The 20,421-nt window shown below is 42.7% G+C and overlaps 1 protein-coding gene across 1 annotated transcript in view; it reads left to right on the forward strand.

Moving 5' to 3' along the window:
* CFAP61 (cilia and flagella associated protein 61) overlaps nt 1-20,421 on the forward strand; it is a 208,419-nt gene that overhangs the window by 43,625 nt on the left and 144,373 nt on the right. Inside the window, exons 14-17 of the mRNA XM_074949735.1 lie at nt 5,784-5,910; nt 6,306-6,383; nt 7,702-7,908; nt 11,660-11,794. Coding sequence (XP_074805836.1) covers nt 5,784-5,910; nt 6,306-6,383; nt 7,702-7,908; nt 11,660-11,794 — 547 coding nt within the window. The remainder of the gene's footprint in view (nt 1-5,783; nt 5,911-6,305; nt 6,384-7,701; nt 7,909-11,659; nt 11,795-20,421) is intronic.

The raw sequence follows: 20,421 nt of genomic DNA on the forward strand, positions 1-20,421 counted from the left end.
CTTTCCTCCGACTGCCTGCTGTTCTGGAGGACTTTCCTTCTGAAGAGTCTCTGAAGTCAGACTTCAAAATTAGCTTGTGAGTGAAGTTCCATGATCAAAAAATCTAAAGGGGAAAATGGTTCAGGGTAGTGGGAAGTTTCTGAAGAATAAACTCAATGTGCAGCAGCAAACTCGCTGTCACTTAAAGCAAAATATGTAAAGTAAAAGATCAATATATTCTAGAGGTACCATGAGCTTTAAAAATACTGGTGACTAGAAAGGGAGTTGCATAAAATGGATTAAAAGAGAAATCACAGGGTTGAGTTAAGGGGCAAAGTATAGACATGAAAGGGCAAAATCAGAAAAAGAATGGCACAGGCACAAAATGAGGTACTGATTAGAAAAGACAGTAAAAAGAATAAGAAAACATATCAAGTACACAAAAAGAAAGAGGATGGCAAATGGAAGTGTAGCTCTGCTACTTAACAGAGAAGGAGAAAAAATAATAGATGACAAAGCAAAGGCTGAAATGCTTAATGGATAATTTCCTTCAATTTTCACTAAAAAGCATAATAGTAATAATAGTTTCCTGCCTTTTTGAGCAGTCAGAGGAACTGGACCTCTAGAATGGGTTTATTCCATACTGGGAGAGAGATGAGAATACACAGACCCAGGACAGTGTTTCCTAATCTATCGTAATGACAATGGACCCGACTTTCTTGTTGAATGCAGCCTCCTTTTTTTGCAGGTGCTATTTTATTCATGCTAAAAAATTGCTTCCTCCAGTTAACTGTGGGTACAAACATGACCTCTTGGACATCTAATTATTTAATTTGCTTAAACAAATATGCTAGTGGAAATCGGGTATCTAGAGGTAAAAGAAGCCAAGAAGCAAGATTCAACAGAGGAGCTAGGGAGCCAGGAAGTTCTGGTACAGAGAATAGAATTCATTGGAGTGGTGCTTGACTCAACCTCTGCCAAAGCGTTCCTGCTGCTGGAGAGGTTCAGGGCATTAGCGGACCTCATCGCAGAAGTCTATGCATTTCCCCTGACCACAGCCAGGGTTTGCCTGCGCTTCCTAGATCATGTGGCAGCATGCATGTATGTTGTGTGCCATGCCAGGCCAGGTACAGTATTTAAATTGTTATTTTTCTCTCTTTTAAATTTTTTTTTTAATTTTTGCAGACTGCGCAAAGCTGAATTTGCGCACGTTAAATGCTTGTAAGATGAGACTCGTCTGTATCAACAGCGGGGGAGCTCGATCCTCTGCCCTATGCTAAGAGGCACTCCATTTTTGGGACTTCTGCATCGACCACGGAATCCATCTAGAAGGGTGTCACCTCCCAGTGGTCAAGAACACATTAGCAGATCACCTAAGCAGGGACTTCTCTCATCACAAGTGGGCACTCCAACCAGAGGTAGCCTGTGCGATATTCCAGAGGTGGGGATCTCCCCAAGTGGATCTGTTGGCCACCAGGCACAACAGGAAGTGCCATTGCTTCTGCTCCAGACGGGGTCTGGGCAAGGGCTCCCTCTCCGATGCCTTCCTCCTGTCCTGGGCAGGAAGCCTGATGTACATGTTCCCCCCGATTCCGCTCGTCAGCAGGGTCCTGTCGAAAGTCAAGAGAGACAGGGCCCAAGTTATCATGATCACACCAGCATGGCTGCGCCAACATTGGTTCAGCATGCTGTTGAGCTTGGCGGCTGTCCTCCCCGTGGCCTCTGCCGAATCGACCAGACCTGCTGTCACAGGACCACAGTCGACGCTTGCACCCCAACCTCACGTCTCTCCACCTCATGGTGTGGATGTTGTGGCTGAACCCTGAAGAACGGACTTGTTTGGAGGGGGTCCAGCAGGTCCTCCTAGGAACCCTCAACTAGACAGACCTACCTGGCAAAATGGACAAGGTTTTCCCACTGGGTGGCTGAGTGGGGCATCTCCCCTTCGCATTCTTTGGTGCAGTTGATCTTAGACTACCTGCTTCATTTGAGGAATCAGGGCCTGGCACACTCCTCTACCAAGGTGCATCTGGCAGCCATCTCCACCTTTCATCCGCCCGTCCAGGGGCAGATGGTGTTCTCCCATGACTTTGATGGTCAGGTTCCTCAGAGGTCTTGAAAGACTTTTTCCTCAAGTTCGGTCCCCGGTCCCTCAGTGGGATCTCAGTTTGGTTCTGTCCAGGCTCACGGGCCCGCCCTTTGAGCCTTTGGCCTCATGCTCCCTGTCTCACCTATCATGGAAGGTAGCTTTCCTGGTGGCGGTGACGTCGGCGAGGCGAGTCTCCGAGCTGCATACCCTGACCTTGGAACTGCCATACGCAGTCTTCTATAAGGATATGGTCCAGCTCCGGCCCCACCCGGCCTTCCTTCCCAAGGTGGTGTCCGCTTTTCACGTGTGCCAGGACATCTTTCTTCTGGTCTTCTGCCCTAAGCCTCGTGAGACTAGTGAAGAGAGGCACCTCCATGCTTTGGACATAAGAAGGGCCCTGGCTTTCTACCTAGATCGGACAAAGCCTTTCTGTAGTTCGACTCATTTTTTCATCTCTACAGCTGAAAGGATGCAGGACCTCCCGGTGTCCATGCAGAGGATTTCTAACGGGATTACCTCTTGCATAAGGGCTTGTTACGAGCTGGCAGGGGTCCCACCGCCAATTGTCAGAGCCCACTCGACTAGAGTGCAGGCATCCTCAGCGACCTTCCTGGCACGCTTCCTGATCCAAGACATCTCTAAAGCTTTGACGTGGTCCTCGGTGCACATGTTCATGGCCCACTATGCCATACTCAGCAGGCCAGGGACAACGCTGGGTTCGGCAGAGCTGTGTTGCAATGTATGTGTCCGTGAACTCCTTACCCACCTCCATGGGTACTGCTTGAAGTCACCTAAGTTGAATGAACATGAGCAATCACTCAAAGAAGAAAAGACAGTTACCGTTTTCCGTAACTGATGTTCTTCGAGATGTGTTGCTCATGTCCATTCCACATCCCGCCCTCCTTTCCCACTGTCGGAGTTTCTGGCAGGAAGGAACTGAGGGTGGAGGGGGCCAGTGGCATCCTATATGCTGCAGCACACGCGCGCCACTCCAGGGGGTGCCAGACCTGGTCCCCTACAGATCCTGCTCAGAGAAAAACTTCCGGCACAAGTGCATGTGGCAAGCAAACACACCTAAGTTGAATGGACATGAGCAACATATCTCGAAGAACACCAGATACGGAAAAAGGTAACTGTCTTTTCCTGGTTTTATAGCAATTGTTAAATTTTATATTTTTGAACCCTGCTTAATGGAAATATTTGGTTTTGTGAAGGTCAGGTCTGACATCCTCCCGTTGATGTCTGCAGAAGCTCATGTAATGTGCAACAGGAGGCAGATCCTTAGCTGGTGTAAATTTTGATAGCTCTATATTCACTTTATGTGAGCTATGACAAATTACACAAGCTGAAGATCTGCCCCCGGGTCTTTGACTGGAGTTGGAGAGGATGTCAATTCTGGCATGTTCACTGTAGCCTTTGTGCAAGCTGAACAGCTCTGGACTATAGACAAGCTTTCCACTGAACATCTAACACCTCTCGCTGGGCTTGTGGGGTTGCACACATAGCAACCTGTCATCTTCTCCGGTGGGCCCTGTCAGTTCCTTCATCTGGAGCTAGTCCGCTCCAAAATGGAGAGCTACTGAGCTTCCAACATACCAAGCTGTTAAGCCTCTTGAGTCTTCAGTCCCCTCTGCTTCATCAGCAAATTCCCCTAACCAAATCGCTGCACATTTAGTTAACTCTCTGTGCACACATGTATGCCATACCTATCCCTTCTTCTCACTGATTATTAAAATAGTAAAAGGCTTCAGAAAATTACTCACACTTGTCCCAAGTTCCTTGAGAACATGGTAACAATAGCAGCCAAGAATACTTTTTTCCACCTTCAGATAAGTCTTCATGTCTTCCTCTTCTTCCTCAAGGGCATGGCAACCATGATGCATGCATTCAGCATGTCAAGAATGGGTTACTGTCATTCCCTTTACCCAGAGCTATCAGTCAAAGCCAGTCAAACTCCACCTTTCCAACACACAACAGCCTGTGTGGGACTAAACTGCAGTGAACACATAATAATAGATCTCCAACCCCCCGTCTCCCTTTTCATTTTAGGGTTCATTTCATAGTCTCCATCTTTAAACATCTTCTTGGGCTGGGACAAGGCTTCTGTAGCACCTGCCTCTTCATCCCTAGCTCTCCAAGACTGCTGTGCTTATCAGGAACACAGTAGTGGAAGGGTCCAAAGGGAAGCTGTCAGGAGTTGGAGGTGTTTTCAGTGCTGGGCGGCTGTGGAACATGCTAGCAAAGAAGATCAGAATGTGATTTTTTTCTGGCCATATTCTGGCCTGTGTTGTAAAACTCACCTCTGCACCAAAGCCTACTCACAATAACAGATGCCATGACAGTGATTAAACAAAATAATAATTTTGAGTACAAGTGATGACACCCTAGGAAGGCAAGAGTGGAACTCACCATTGCTTTTCTTTTTATGCCCCTGTAATTTTACTGTATTTCACCACTACTCTTTAAGAGAGAGTAGCATATGAAAACAGAAGGATGGAATGGAAAACATTCTGAACCCTTAGTCATAGTGGTTGCTATCAGCAAGACTACAGCATTACTTTCTGGTTTAATTTAAAGCCCAATTCAAAACCTATTTTCTGCTCGCTTTTAGTTTATTATACCCCACAAGTGACTCTCCTTGCTTCCCATCTGCTAGGCCTTCATCTCTTTTGCACATTAAGTGTTTGATTTAATGTTCCAGCTGAATCTATTTTAACTCTAAATTCAGTTTTACAAATTTAGATTTAAGGCCTGCTATTTTAACATTTAGTGAAAGGAAAACTAACCCTGCAACAGTTTTTTTTTTTCCCTCCTTGGACTGCAGTAAACTTTTTTCCTTTTTTTGGGGCCATGTAATTTCATTTAGTCTGTGCCATTTTTGCTGACAGTCTAAGGTCCCAGCCCAGCAAACACGTGTGCTTAACTTTAAACATACAGGTAGACCTTTTGACTTCAGGTTTCAGAGTAGCAGCCGTGTTAGTCTGTATTCGGAAAAAGAAAAGGAGTACTTGTGGCACCTTAGAGACTAACAAATATATTTGAGCATAAGCTTTTGTGAGCTACAGCTTACTTCATCGGATGTACTCCTTTTCTTTTGACTTCAGTAAGCCTACCCACATGCTTAAAGTGAAGCAAGTGAGAAGGTGTTTTGCAGGATCAGGGCCTAACACAATGGTTCCTAGCCTTTATTTGTTGGAAACTTTTTGGTGTGTCCTTGATGTCCCCAATGTCCTCTTGCTCAGTGTTCCAGCATGGCTTCTTTAGTCTGTTTTCTCTCTCATTATTCTTTTCTGTCTCTGTCCTTTTTTCCTAGTTTGGTCTGATCGTTTCTCTCTGTGTATTTTTCTTTTTTGGTTGATTTCTATTTTACAATTTCTATTTTTTGTCTATTTCTATTTTTTGGGTTCCTTCCTATGATGGCTCCATCCTCATACACTAGATGGCTACATGCTGCTTGGGAGTGGTGATGATGGGGTGGGCCGTATGTACTTTAACATTGGCCAAGTATTGTGCAGATCCATGTGGGACATTTTATGTAAATTATGTAATGAGATAATTTACAGGTTTGAAAATAATTTGCATGGAACAGTACATTTCATGTTTAAATAATTGTGTGGAGGTAGTGCTAGTGAAAGGCATTGACTTGATTGAACTGGTGAATGAAGTCTTCTGTTGATCAGCAGGGCAAACTTGTCATTTTTATCTCCTTTAATAGGTCATTTAAGGTCAGAGCAGCAACAACCAGTGATACACCTGCTGTTGAAATGCTCATCAAAACTCTTGACTTGAATGAAAGTATACTGGATGACTTAAAGGTCTTCACTCAAGCTCGCAGAGATCCAGTGAGTACTTGTTGCAGACATACCAGTTGTTGTCCATTGCATTGTCCAAAGTTAAACCTACCATATACTAAAGAATCTTTCTTAGGGTCCAAACCTATTCCATTGAAGTCAATGGGAAGGTGGCCATTAGCTTCCAGAGGAGCAAGATTAGGACAATATACCTTACATCAATGGGACTCTGTTTCGGCACAGGGGTGCATCCATCTGGAGCTTATTGCAGGATTGGTCCCTATGTTAGGGAAAGATGACTGTAATAGAACAGTGCACAGAATGTACAGAGGGCAAAGTATTTTAAATTTAGTATGTTATTGGAATTTATAGTTAAGATCAAATAGCAAACTTAGAATTCTAATATTGTGTGTAAATCAGGGATCATATTATCATTTGTCTTTCAGGATGGGACACCAGTCCAGGCATTTGTAGCAGAAGTTTTGGATCAGATAGTTGGCATTTCTGTTATTAAAAATGAAATGGTAAATCTCGTTGTATTTTTTTTCCTTTTCCCATTTAAGATGTGTGCCCTGAGTTTGCACAGTGTAATGCTGACTTCATTATTATTTGTGTTACATTGTCCCAGCCAAGATCTTGGCCTTGTGCTAAGCACTGTACACACACACCGTAGAAGTCCCTTCTCCAAAGAGTTTGCAGTCTACACAAAGATAGACAAAGGCTAGGGGAAAGGAAGGATTATTATCCCTTTTTACAGATGGGGACCTGAGGCACAGAGAGAGATTGTGACTTGTCCAAAGTCATACAGGGAGTCTGAGGTGAAGCAGAAAATGGAACCCAAATCTCCTGCATTCCAATCTGAAGCCCTAACCACAAAACCATTCTTTCTTTCTCTCTGTGACTTGATACTCCTTTAAATCTGTTACTGCAAACCTGTATTTTGGCCCATATTTTCCAAAACAGAAAATCAGCAGTTTGTCCCAGCATATTGAAAATGGCACTTCCACTCTTCTCAAATTGCCTTTTTTTACAATAGCTTCTGAGTAAAGTGCGTCATACACATTTAACTTCAAAGAAATTAATATTGTTTTAAAAATAGATGATGGAGTGGGAGGGCTGGAGGGTAGAAGCAGACAGAAAAGCTGTTAACTGTAATTGGGAGGTGAAGAGAATGAATATTTCCAGTTCTGTTTTACGTTAGTTGCTGCAAATTTAAAACTTTCCTGGCATTTTGTTGGCACTAAAAAGGCAAAATCTTTCTTGAAAGATTTGTAGTATTCAGTTTTAAAACCATATCAAGCAAGGTAAGGAACAACCATCTCTGTTTTCAGAGATGGTTTTTAATTTTTCCAAATGCATTGAAATCAGGGGTTACTGTCTGTAAGGTGGCTAAACTAGCGCAAACACCAACTCTCCTAACAGGATGATGAAGGAATCCATGCATGGGGCTCCTCACAGAGATTTTCTTTCCAAAAGTCCCCTGCTCAGCTTTTACTGTGAGAGAGACAATCTGGCCTCTGTCTGATACCTTGCAAAATTTCTTTGTAAATATCTGTCAGAAAATGTCAGGCACTCATATGCTTTACTGCTGGGGTCAGATATACATTTCTTATAGTAAATAAAGCATGATGAGTTATACAAATTGATTTTGATACAAAGGAAAGATTATGAAGAAACCATTTGTTTAGCTAATGTGCTTTGCTAGTGAATAGCTCTCAAGGTAGTCTTGTTTCAATGTTCAAATTTCATCATTAATAAATATAAAGGCAGTTTGCTGTCACATCTTTATCACAAAAACACAACTCTTTCATCATCACTGATTTAAAATGTCTTATTTCCTAGGATATTGAATATATCCGTTCACATTACAACATTGAAGATTTTATTTACTTCAGTCACCATCAGCAGGAGGAACATGGCCATCTGTACCACTTTGCTCTAAATCCCATATTCCATCACTATACCAAATATTTTCTGAAAGAGATCCTTCGCTTAGCCTACAAGTCTTGTCTCTACTACTCTATTTATCCACAGTCTGTGGACAGCGAGGTAAAAGAAAAAATTGGCAGTGATTTTATTAAATATCATACGTCCTGACCTTTATTTTCCTTAGGTTTTTTGTTTTGTTTTGTTTGTTTTTTCTATGACTGCCTATATGGCAGGTGATTGGTATAGAGAAATTTCTTCAGAAATGTTGCAAACAACACTTTGTTCTCCTCTCAGATCACAAAATCTCCATTTGTGTTGATGGGTGACACATGGTAGGGCTAGACTGTGGGTTTGCTACAAGCTCTGTGTTTGGGGCAACACATTTAGTGTCTTCCCTCAGTGTGGGAATCATGCCTCAGAGAGGAATGATTTGCTCTCTACTTCCCCGCTTGCTTCAGTGGTGGCAGTAGTTTGGTTTTTGTCCATACCATTACTTTCCCCTCTGCTGACCAGTGCATTGTGGGAACTGTAGCCAAAATATTCCCTGCCCACTCCCAATGTATCTGCTCTAGGACAGATTAGTAATACCCCGTACCACTGGCACATCTGGACACAATGTTCAAATAGCCAAATGGGAGCAGTTTTTCCTCTACCTTTTGCCCCTCTATGGATGCATAGTTGAAGGAACAGTCCTGCTCATACTGTGTATTAACTGGGGAATACTCCATGATATTTTCATTGAATTGTTTAAGATGCTGATGCAGCTTGTGTACCCTTATGACTTGCAGATCAGTTACATGACATATTTTAAAATGTCAAGATATAAAGCATTCATAGCTTCTTTGTCTTCACCTTGTAGTTATATTTTCTGTTACTTTTTAACCAAACTTTTCTGATCAGTCATGTTCTCCCACCACATGTTTCTCAGACATTGCAACTCAGTTGCATAGTGGGTTTTGAGATGTACAGATGCTCACTTTTTATTTAGAGATTCAGGGTGGGATAGTGGGAAGAGGAGAAGGGGGAGGAAGGAGGTCACTGACTACAACATGATGAGAATAGATTAAGGATAAAAATTTTAAAAGTGCCTAAGTGTCTTAGGAGCCCTATTTTCAGAAGTGACTTATACACTTATAGAACATAAGAACGGCCATACTGGGTCAGACCAAAGGTCTATCTAGCCCAGGATCCTGTCTTCCAACAGTGGCCAATGCCAGGTGCCCCAGAGGGAATGAACAGAACAGGTAATCACCAAGTGATCCATCCCCTGTTACCCATTCCCAGCTTCTGGCAAACAGAGGCTGGGGACACCATCCCTGCCCATCCTGGCTAATAGCCATTGATAAACCTATCCTCCATGAACCTATCTAGTTCTTTTTTGAGCCCTGTTATAGTCTTGCCCTTCACAACATCCTCCGGCAAGGAGTTCCACAGACTGACTGACTGCATTGTGTGAAAAAATACTTCTTTTTGTTTGTTTTAAACCTGTTGCCTATTAATTTCATTTGGTGGCCCCTAGTTCTTGTGTTATGAGAAGGAGAAAATAACACTTCATTATTTACTTTCTCCACACCAGTCATGATTTTATAGATCTCTATCATATCCGGCCCTTATTCATCTCTTTTCCAAACTGAAAAGTCCCAGTCTTATTAATCTCTCCTCATACGGAAGCAATTCCATACCCCTAATCATTTTTGTTGCCCTTTTCTGAACCTTTTCCAATTCCAATATATCTTTTTTGAGATGGGGCAACCACATCTGCACACAGCATTTAAGATGTGGGTATACCATGGATTTATATAGAGGCAATATGATATTTTCTGTTTTATTATCTATCCCTTTCTTAATGATTCCCAACATCCTGTCTGCTTTTTTGACTGCCGCTGCACATTGAGTGGATGTTTTCAGAGAACTATCCACACTGACTCCAAGATCTCTTTCTTGAGTGGTAACAGCAAATTTAGACCCGATCATTTACGTATAGTTGGGATTATGTTTTCCAATGTGCATTACTTTGCATTTATGAACCTTGAATTTCATCTGCCATTTTGTTGACCAGTCACCCAATTTTGAGAGATCCTTTTGTAGCTCTTTGCAATCTGCCTGGGACTTAACTATCTCGAGTAGTTTTGTATCATCTGCAAATTTTGCCACCTCACTGTTTACCCCTTTTCCCAGATCATTTATGAATATGTTGAATAGGACTGGGCCCAGTACAGATCCTTGGGGGACACCAGTATTCGTGTTTCTCCATACCTCTCTCCACTTAGGAATCTAAGGGCTTGTCTACACTGCCCTGCAGTTTGGACAACAAACAAGACTACACTAATGTGAACTAGGAACTTTTTAGTTCACACCTGCAACATCCACACAGGGGAGTTACAGCGCAGCACTTTGATGCATACTGCTATTCACATCTCAGTAGTCACAACTGGAGGGCAGTGTAGATATAGCCTCCGTGTCACTAAAAGTCAGTGGGGCCTTTGGCATCTCAGTCACTTTTGAAAATGGGACTTAGGCTCCTAAGTCACTTAGACACATTTGAAAATTTTACCTTAAATCTCCTTTTCTTTTCTAACACAGGGCCTGTCTAGATAGAAAGCTAGTCCATAGCAAACTAGGGTGTAAATCTGTAGCACACTAGCATGCTGTTCATGGCCATGTAGACCCTTCTAGTATGCACTCAAAGTTCCCTAGTTCACATTGACCTATTCCCATTTCAAAGCAGGGTAAATCAAAGCACACTAGGACACTCTTAGTGCGCTGGAGCAAGTTCCACACTGCCAGTTAGTGCACAGCATGCTAGTGCACTGTCAACATACATCCCAGCTTGCCACACACTAATTCTCTGTCTAGACAAGCCCATATACGAATCTTGATAAGATAAATACACAAATTTTCAGAAGAATCTTTTTGCTTCTCCAGCGTGTGTTCTTCTATACAGATTACCGCTCTGTGGAGGTTTAGTAATTGCCTCCTTGAGGAACTAATCTCACTGAGTAACATTTGGCTAATTGTCATTCACAGAAATGAAGGTAAGCAGGAATGGGTGGAGAAGATGAGTTAAATCTTGGTAGTATTTTCTCCTTGTTCTATTTACAGGTTAAAACAATTTAGCTTTAACTCAGCAATGCAATTCTAATAAGTGGTAAAATATTATTTTGTTCAGCTTACATTGTAGTAACATTAATCATGATTTATTTTTTTGGTGTTGTGGCTATGTTATAGACTTCAAAGGCACTTCAGTGTAATTTGCTTTCCGTTAATGTCTACTCTGTTTTTCATAATTCTCCTATTTTGTCTTTTCATGTGATGTATAATTGGGCCAGTCATGCTGGAATAAAGCTGCTTCTAATGACCTGCCCTATACAAGTTAACATTTGGAGGTTTTGTTCAGTTCAAATTTTTTCCAGTTTATTAACATTTATCACTAGGGTGAAATTGACATTTCAGTCAGTATAGATTTACTATATAAATTCTTATACCATCGTTTGCCAAACAAGCAAAGGTTAACAGTAAGCAGATAATACAGCTTAATGAGGTCAAATCAAGCTGATTCATGATCACTGTGGAGAAAAATATCCTCCTGGGGAAAATACTTGTGCTGAAAAATCCCATAAACCAAACCACTTGTTTATCTGTCATTCCCACAGAGATAGTAACGTAATTACTCTCATAATTATCTTCATTAGTGTCAGGAATTATCTGCAATTCATTCCTCTGCTCTGAGTATGTTTGTTTGTTTACTGATTTTTGTCTCAGATTTAGCCAACAGAATTAAGAATTTTGTATTTGCAAAGCCATACAACAGACATCTGTGATGCACTGTTCTGACATTCTCTGTGCTAAAATATAGATTGCTCTCTTTCAGTTTCAGAATCCCTATGCCCATTCCCTGACATCTGCCCTTCATTACATGGTTCCCGTGCGACCAAGACGACAGATTGTCTATCCTCTGGAAAAGCTTGGCATAAACGCTCCATCAAAGCAGGTCTCCAAGGATCAGGTGGGTAACAGAAGCAGCAGCAGGCAGGAGGCATAGTGCCAGCTAATGCAGGGTTTGGCAGATGGGATGACATTACTGTCTTAGTGTTGATAGGCTGCTTCTTAATTACATTGAATGTGGTGTTCATACCCTTACAGTCTAAGCTTTGCTTATGCCATACTGTATCTTTCTAAGCATATATTTCAAACTGACGATTATAAAGCACAGCCACTGAACTCTACAGTGTTTCCCTATTAGTAAATATTTTCAGGTTTGCTGTATTTCCTATTAAATTACTTTGAAACTCATAGATTTTAAATTATTTTAATTAAAACACAGATAGCTCTTTGTACTGATGATTTTATCCTTTATGTTGGTGGTCTGCTTTCAAGACAAAAAGTACAATGATACTCTTCAGACAACTCGTGTAGAAATACTGTTTGATGTATTTTAAATCAATTTATTCTTCAGACCCACAGCCAGGCTTCTTTAATGCTCCAGAACCCCTTCAAAAAGCACTGCAAAGTGTCAGGAATGATTTAACAGCAAAGTAGATCCCCTTAGTCAAAAGTATATATTTATAGAACTCTTCATACAGCTTGAAGATGCTAAACTGGAAGCTTGTTAAAGTTAAATTTGTTACACTTTTGTGCATTAAAATATCCTGATTTTTTTAAATTACTAAAATCTACAAAGATGTTTTTTCTGAAGTAACCAATGCAGTTAAAATGTCAGGGGAAAAAACACATCAGTGATGGATATTTTCTGTAAGTGGATGTAATTTACTTGGGGAAACATAATTAGAGAATTTTACATCTATTTAATGCTGATTCCAGTTCACTGAGACAGGATAACGTATAATATCCTTTAGCACTGTCCCCTCCGTAGTTGGTAGATAGATTATGGCATTGGAAACTCTTAATTAGGTAACAGTTGACAAAGCAGAATCCCAGAACCTGTCTCAGCCAATTGGATTGTGTGTTGCTCTTTGGAGCAACACACAATCCATAAAAGTCTTTAATTAATCTTCCCCTTCATATGCAAAACATTTCTCCTGCTTGCCTATCCTCTGCTTCATTGGCTGCTTATCCTTTTCCTTTAAACTGCTTCCTATGTGTCTTCAAATTACACTGAAGTTGCCTTAATGGCAGAACCCATTACCATTTTTGCTGGAGCCACAAAACATGACCCTCACCTGTCATTTTTGAGAGTTTTGTGTTTATGGGGTCCGTAAAACACTATGCAAAGGTCCTTCCTGAGGATTTTGGGTAGGACTAGTGAGAATTGCTTGAAGCCTCCCAAACTTAACTGATTCCTTTTATATGAAAAGGTGTGGACTTTTCAGGTCACCACTAGCCTTTTGCTGAAAGAGAAATGGAGCCCAGCTGCTTCGCTAGGGTCTTCACATATGCACTAACATTCATAAATGATTTTCAAAGGGCTATTTTCTATCTAAACTGGAGGTCTTGGTCTGCTGAGTCCCCAGCAACTTGAGGGTTACTCTAGTCCACTACCACTGCTCATAACTTTTTGAAGTAGTAGCAGCATGAAACTAACAAGACTGAATTGGCTCTTCTGCTAAGCAACCACCGTGGCCTTTGACTACAAAGAATTGTGTCATTTTAATAACTTAGTGAGGTAGGCTGATTGCAGTACTGAAAATAGGAGGCAGGCTCTGCTTTCTGATCCTGTCTCTTTCACCGATTCCCTCTGTGGCCTTGGTCAAGTCACTTGCCCTCCTTGCACTCAGTTCTCTCAGGAAGGAAGAACTGTACCCATGAATAATCCTGTTCACCCCACAGAATCCCACAACCAAGTCAACATTGTATTGTGATGAAGGGAACTGGAGGCTACAGCTAGAACTAATACAATCAACTGACATGGATGTGATTATTAAATTTTTATAATATGGTAGAACTCAAAGGTCCCAATCAGGCGCAGTACAAACAGAAAGACGGTCTCTGCCCTGAAGAGCTTAAAATCTAGACCAGACAAAAGTGCAGAGAAGGAGGTGGTCAGGTTGAAAAATGTCATTTTGTTTCCACATTTTAAAAAGTCTGCAATGTGGGGGCTAGGTTAAGGTAAGTAGGGTTAGTGAAAGAAATGAGCTAATAGGAGCCCAGAGTAAGAAAAAGGGAAAGAGTATATTGATGAGGGAAAAGAGAGGAAGCAAGCAACTGATCAGCAAAGAAATAAAAATGTCCAGTGTTCAAGCTTAAAGCAGAGTCTGATGATTATATCCCTTGCATCCAGGGGTTCTGAAGCAGGATATCCTCCTAGCCACACGGATGGGAAAAGGGGTTGCAGTGGGTCGTGGTGTCCCGGAGGGGTGGGGTCACACTTCTAGATCCGAACTAGCTGGAGGGTCCCAGTTTCGCTTCACCCACACATCTGTGTTCTCGTGTTCCCAGCATCTGTTCAGTGGGGGAGCCTTTCTCGTGATTGTGAGAAGTATTTCTTCTTGACCAGTGCTGGTGATCACTTTGTGCCTTGGTGCATAAGGACTGAGATTCCTTGTAATTTTCATCTTAACTTGTGTAACTGCAAATCTTTTCCCTATTAAACACAGCACAAAAGCTGTAGTGTCAAACAATCATAATTCGGGAAATGTGACATTTTTCATTTGAATGTCCATTATGACCCACTACTGAGTTTCTCTGTACATTTTTGCTATGGAAACAGTTTTACTAACATTCTTGTTTTGGTGCCCATACCCTGCTCCTTAATGCCCATCTGCCTCCAGTCTGCTGCCTCTGCAGCTTCAGACCTGCTTTCTGCCTCCCTGTTGCCTGCCCTCCTCTCACTCCAGCTGCTGGGACTTGCCCATGTCTGTCTCCTGGAGTAACAGCTTCAGGCTGAGCAGCTCAGAAGTTCCCTCGCTAAGGACAACCTTTGATTTGCATGCACTTGCATGCGCACACACACGCCCCATGGACCGTTAATAGCTTAGTATCTTAGGGAACTTCGCACATTGGAAGCCCTGGGGCACTAGCGACTTGTGCAGCCACTTTAACATGTTCCAGCCACCTTGTGAGCATGAAGAGATTCACTCCTAACTATTGTTCCACTTGGGATACTTCTGATAGGGTCTATAAGGATCCACTTCACCCCTTTCATTCCTCCAAAGATCAGATCAGAGATGTAAACCAGAAGACCTTTGCCTCACTTAATTCGCAGTGCATGAGATTGCCAGTCCAGACTGAACTCGGTCTTGTTGGGAGGAGGCAGTTTCCCTGCGAGCCTGGACTGGTTCTGTCACATGCAAATGAGCGCTAGTTGTTATCTGTTCTCGTTATGTGCTAATTTTTCTATCTGCCCCCTCCATCAGCTTTTTCTGCTCTCCTTCCATGGCTTGAAAAGAAACCTATCCTCCTGCAGAAGATTCACAACCTGCTGAGCATTAGGGCAGTTCACTCTGTGCCACACTCGGAGAGAAAGAGCTCTGTTTTATGGTGTCCAAGACACCATGGATCTGTCTCCCCTCAATCCCTTTATATGGAGAGCTATACTCAGGGTTGAGACAGTGACTCTTCAGATCCAGGAGATCTGTAATATGATTGCCTGTCTTTGGTGGACCATTTCCCCTGTTTGTCCATACACCCTGTTCTCCACAGGATCTTTCATATCTGCCTAGGTTAGTATCACTTCTAGTATGGCCCTGGCCTCTGGATTCTCAGTATCCCTTTGCTTATGGTCATAATGATTATGGCTCTGAGGAAAGACTGAATCCACGGTCTCAGTTCTTTGTTGCTTTGAGCTCTGATGCCTGGCCCCTGTATCAGAGCAACCAAGGGGCTGTTTTAACTGACACCGCTGCCTCTGAATTGCCCCAACCCCTATGCTGTGTCCATCTCATGATAACCCATCTCATGAGGGCCAGAGCCATGTGTTTTATACCCCAAGAGACCTATGAATCTCCACTTTCTTATGGTGTAAATAATTTGCTTCCAGATCCAATAAATCATATTATATTGAACCTTAAAAGCGTGACAGCACTGTGTGTGTAAAAATTGTTTTTCGTCAAGAGCTGCTGTTTGTGATCTCACTTGGGGGATTGCACTTCCTGGTCGCCAGCACGTGGAACCATCTTTTGAAGCCAGGTCCATTGTGGAGCACGTGAGCACCCTCGCATGGCAACTTATGTCAGATGCCCTAGTCTATATAAGGGTGATCCCCTCTGAAACTCAGGGGATCACAGAAGTTCCTTTTGAAAGGCATACCCTCTTTAGTGATGAGACTGACATGATGCTGGAAAAAATGAAGTCTTCTAGAACCACAGCTAGATCTCTTGGCCTTTCCCAGACTTCCACTTCTTCTCAGATGATCCTCCTCCTGTCCAGCCTCCAAATTCCCGAGGCAAGAGACAGCATCTTCTCAAAGCTGCTCTTCTCAAAGGATGTTCCATTTTCCCCCAGAGCCAAATTATGGAAGGAGGCCTCAGCAACAATATAAGACTAAGAACGCTGGTGTTCACATACTAGTCCACCGACTCTGCTTCTAAGTAGCAGACTGATAGGCCACCTGAGAATCAAGTTATTGTCTCCAGTACCATTTTCCCTCACCTTTCTCCATTCCCTCCCTTCAGTCCTTGTCTGTCCTTATTTTACACCAGCTGGTGCATAATCACTTCTGATCCCTGGGTCTTAGAGACCATCCTCAGCAGATATTCCATCCAGTTCTGCACTAGGCTTCCCTCATCCTCCCTCCCTCCCTAGGGACAGTTCCCATGAGAACATACTCCTATAGAAGGTGGACTCTGCTATCAGAAAGGGTAATGGAAGGAATTCCTGCCCCTCTTCCCCCGCCCTCATAATCTATCAAGGGAAGAGCTTTTATTCCTGGTATTTCCTCATCCCCAAGAAGGTGGATGGTGTAAGAACTATTTTGAGCTTCAAGAACCTGAACAGGTATGTCCAGACATCAAAATTCAGGATGCTCGCCTTGGAGGAGATTATTCCTTTGCTTATCAAGGAAAGTGGTACAGCTCTCTCTTTGAAGGATGGGTACTTCCACGTGGCTATTAGGAAGAACCATTACAGTTGCCCTAGTTTCTAGGAAACAGACTCCCAATTAAGATTTTTCCTTTTGGCCTGTCAGCAACCTCATGGATTTTTACTGAATGCCTAGATGGAAGTTTATCTCCTCACCCAGGAGTACATGTATCCCCATATTTGGATGACTGACTGATAAAAGCCAAATCAAAACAGGACTTGAGAAGAGTCATTGCCACTACTTCCACCCTGTGCCACTACCCAGGGCTTCAAATAAACAAGAGAGTCATTGATGACTTCTCCTAGCAAAGGATTTTTTGAGTGATGCAGTACTGGGCTTGGTACCAGTCAGTGCATTCCTTGTGGAGGAAAGATTCACTGCCATTCAGCAAGCCCAAGTCACATTAAGGGCTCAGAGAGAGCTGTCTGCTCATCTCTTTCTGAGGCTCATGGTCTTCATGGAATTGTCAACCTACATGACTGCTCACACTAGACTACTCATGAGACCTCTTCAATGGGTAGTGCAGCATTAGACCCCAAATGTAGACAACCTGCACAGAAGGCTGTCAATCCTGCCCCAGTGTCCACCCAGGGATGCCTTCAGATCTCCTGTTCCCACAGCCATGATAACCGTGATGCCTCTACTTTGGGTTGTGAGGAATGCATTACCAAGCTCTGGAGGTGCATGGACTGTGGAACTTGTGGGATTCGAGGCTCCATATCAATGTCCCAAAGCTCAGAGTGGTATGCTGACCTTCAAAGTATTCCTACCCTCATTTCATCATCATGTAATACAGGCGTGACAGACAACAGCATGGACATATATTACAGCAACAGGCAAGAAGGAGCATAGTCTCTACTCTTTTGCATAGAAATAAAAAAAATTAAATGTCCAGTCCATGTATTCTGAATCAGTAACCTGAGTTGAACAGTCAACTTTCATAAGAGGAAAAGACTCAAAATTTTAACTTCCACATTATTGAAACAGGTTTGATAATATTGTACAGGAGTCCTGCCCACCTGTCAGTCATTTTTAGTCTTGTTATGTGAAAAAAATTAAAATAATGGGAATAAAAAATCTATTGTCATAAAGTGCTACTTGTTTGTAAAGTGCTTATAATTAACTGGAGAGTAGAAAACTATAGATAATTAAATAATTTTATAATGATATCTTCATAAATAAACAATTTATACATTTTTGTTTACTTTCTCACCATCTGCCCCATGGAATTACCAATATAAGAAAAGAATAGTTTGATATAATTTATGAGAATAACTGACCCCAAATGAAAATATCACGTCTGTTGAATTCTTTTTTGTTTCTGTCCCTTCATTATTGTTCTGTTGGATTTTTATTGCATGGTTGCATTCAAGCTGTTAGGTTTTATTGCACACTTCAGGATTGTTGTTTCTGCAACAGCTCACAAAAAGAAGGCAGAGCAATTATTAAAGTATTAAGGAATCCCACACAGCTGTGTGTGGATTAATAAAGGGCATCTTTGTATTACTCAGATAATTCTGTACTGCTCTAAATACACTACAGGTAAAGCTACAGAAAACCTTAAAATCAAATGGGATATGATGGAGTGAAGCCATTAAAACATAGGGGTCCATATCCTCGCTTGATGTAAATCAGCATAGTTCCATTGACTTCATTGGAACTATGCCATTTTACACCAGCTGAATATCTGGCTTTGGACTGAATTGCTTAATTTGGATACAGGAATTCCTCTACAATACTGGTGGTTCTTTGAGTAGTGTTCCTATTGGTGCTCCACTTAAAGTACGCATGTGCCTCTAGAGTCCTTGATCAGAGAGTTTCCGTTAGCAGTGTCCATTCAGCCTGCGCATGCACTCTGTACAACCTTGTGCCATACATTGAGGGTATGCAGGGCTGCACGGGTGAACCTCACTCAGTTCCTTGTCTAATGCCTCGACCTGAGAGGGAGTTCTAGCTTGTCCACCTTGTGTATACCTCAGCATTTTCTACAGTTGTTCTTTTAGTTTAGTTAGTTTAGTGTTTATTTAAGTAAGTTTTTAGTGTTTCTAGTTAGTGTTAGTTGTTATTTAGTTTAGAATGAATTAGATAGTAATGTGGGAATTGGCTTTTTCCCTCTCCTTCCCACCCCCCTCTTTTTTTCTAGGGAGACCTATCAGCCTGGCTGGGCATGCCTGGCTTCAAATGCTGCCTCTGTTGGGAGGGTATCCCGGTCAGCTACGGCCACTGTGTGTGTGTCCATTGCTTGGGAGAGTCCTATATCTCCCAAAAGTGTAACTTCTGCCTAGCTCTCAAATCTAGAGCACAGAAGAATTGGGAGAATAAATTGAGGTTTCTGATGATAGAGCGCTCCCTTCAACCTGCTTTTGAGTCAAGTCAGGAGACCCACCCCAGTACATCTGTCTTTGAACTGATCCAGTGCCCCATGGCCTCGGCCCAGATCTCTCCTAAGAACGGGAGGACTTCGGAGGAGTCAGGGAAAGCTCAGAAAAAGAGGAGCTCAGTCTCCTATCACAAGGATCTGGCTCCCAAAAGGCTCCGGTTTCCCACTACATCTACAGTGTCAGAGGCCTCGATCTCTCAGCTTGGTACCACAGAGGCAAAAGACTCTTCTTCCAGTACCAATGGCATGGGAGATCTCAGAGCACTTCATAGAAGCACAGTCCCAGCAGGTCCCAAGTACCATCTGTGAAGGATCAGGAGGCCCAGGACATACACTCCTCTACAGCGGCACTATTTATATCAGGCTTACTATCGGTGACTTCTCACTCGGCACCTTTGGTACTGGGCAAATCAAAGTGACAGACAATTTTGGCCCATTTGTCAACACGCTGCAGACTGATGGTACCATTCACCTCAGCTGCTGCATTGGTACTGACCCACTTGGTACTGCAGGAATTCCGGTACTCCAGAGACTTCTCAGTCTTAGATGAGCTGGAGTCCCCAGTACTTATGGGTACCGACCGATTCTTGTTACTGACACCCTGGTCTCTGGATTACCATTGCTTCTTGGTACCATAAGATTCTCTGCTGTGTTTGTTTGTTTGTTTGTTTGTTTTTTTACTGGGGCCTCTCCACTGGAGGATGTTGAGGAGGATGAAGCAACATTCAGTCAGTCTCCTGTACTAGTCCAGTATTTCCCTCCATGTCCATACAGGAATCCATAGTTCAACAAAGATCCTCCTCTATGACAGATGGTGTGAATCAGCCCTTATGGGCCTGCAAAAGGCGATACTGGGATTCTTGGGCTGCCTGTCAGCAGCAGTTTGCCAGACCTCAGCTCCATTGCACTGAGAATTTAGCATTACACAGCCCCCTTCTTCCAAACCCGCAACACGAGGAGACCTTCAAATAACAGTAGACTTGGGCGGATAAGGAGGCCACCCCAATAGCTTCTATTACATATTCGTCTCCGGACAAGGCAGTCGTGCCTCCACCACCATCGATAGCCAACGATTTTTGCCAGTTCCAGGACCTTGAGAAAAGGGTGGCCGACACCCTTCAGATACCTCTTGAGGAGTTCAAAGACTTGGAACACGAGCTCCTGGACATTCTGCAGTCAGCAATGCCCAGCTGCATTGCACTATCCATCAGACCTGCACTATATTACACTATATTACAGAGGTTGTGAGTTTGATTCCCAATTGAGACAAACTATT

This window comes from Natator depressus, chromosome 3 (assembly GCF_965152275.1).
Source record: "Natator depressus isolate rNatDep1 chromosome 3, rNatDep2.hap1, whole genome shotgun sequence".
NCBI classification, from domain to species: domain Eukaryota; kingdom Metazoa; phylum Chordata; order Testudines; family Cheloniidae; genus Natator; species Natator depressus.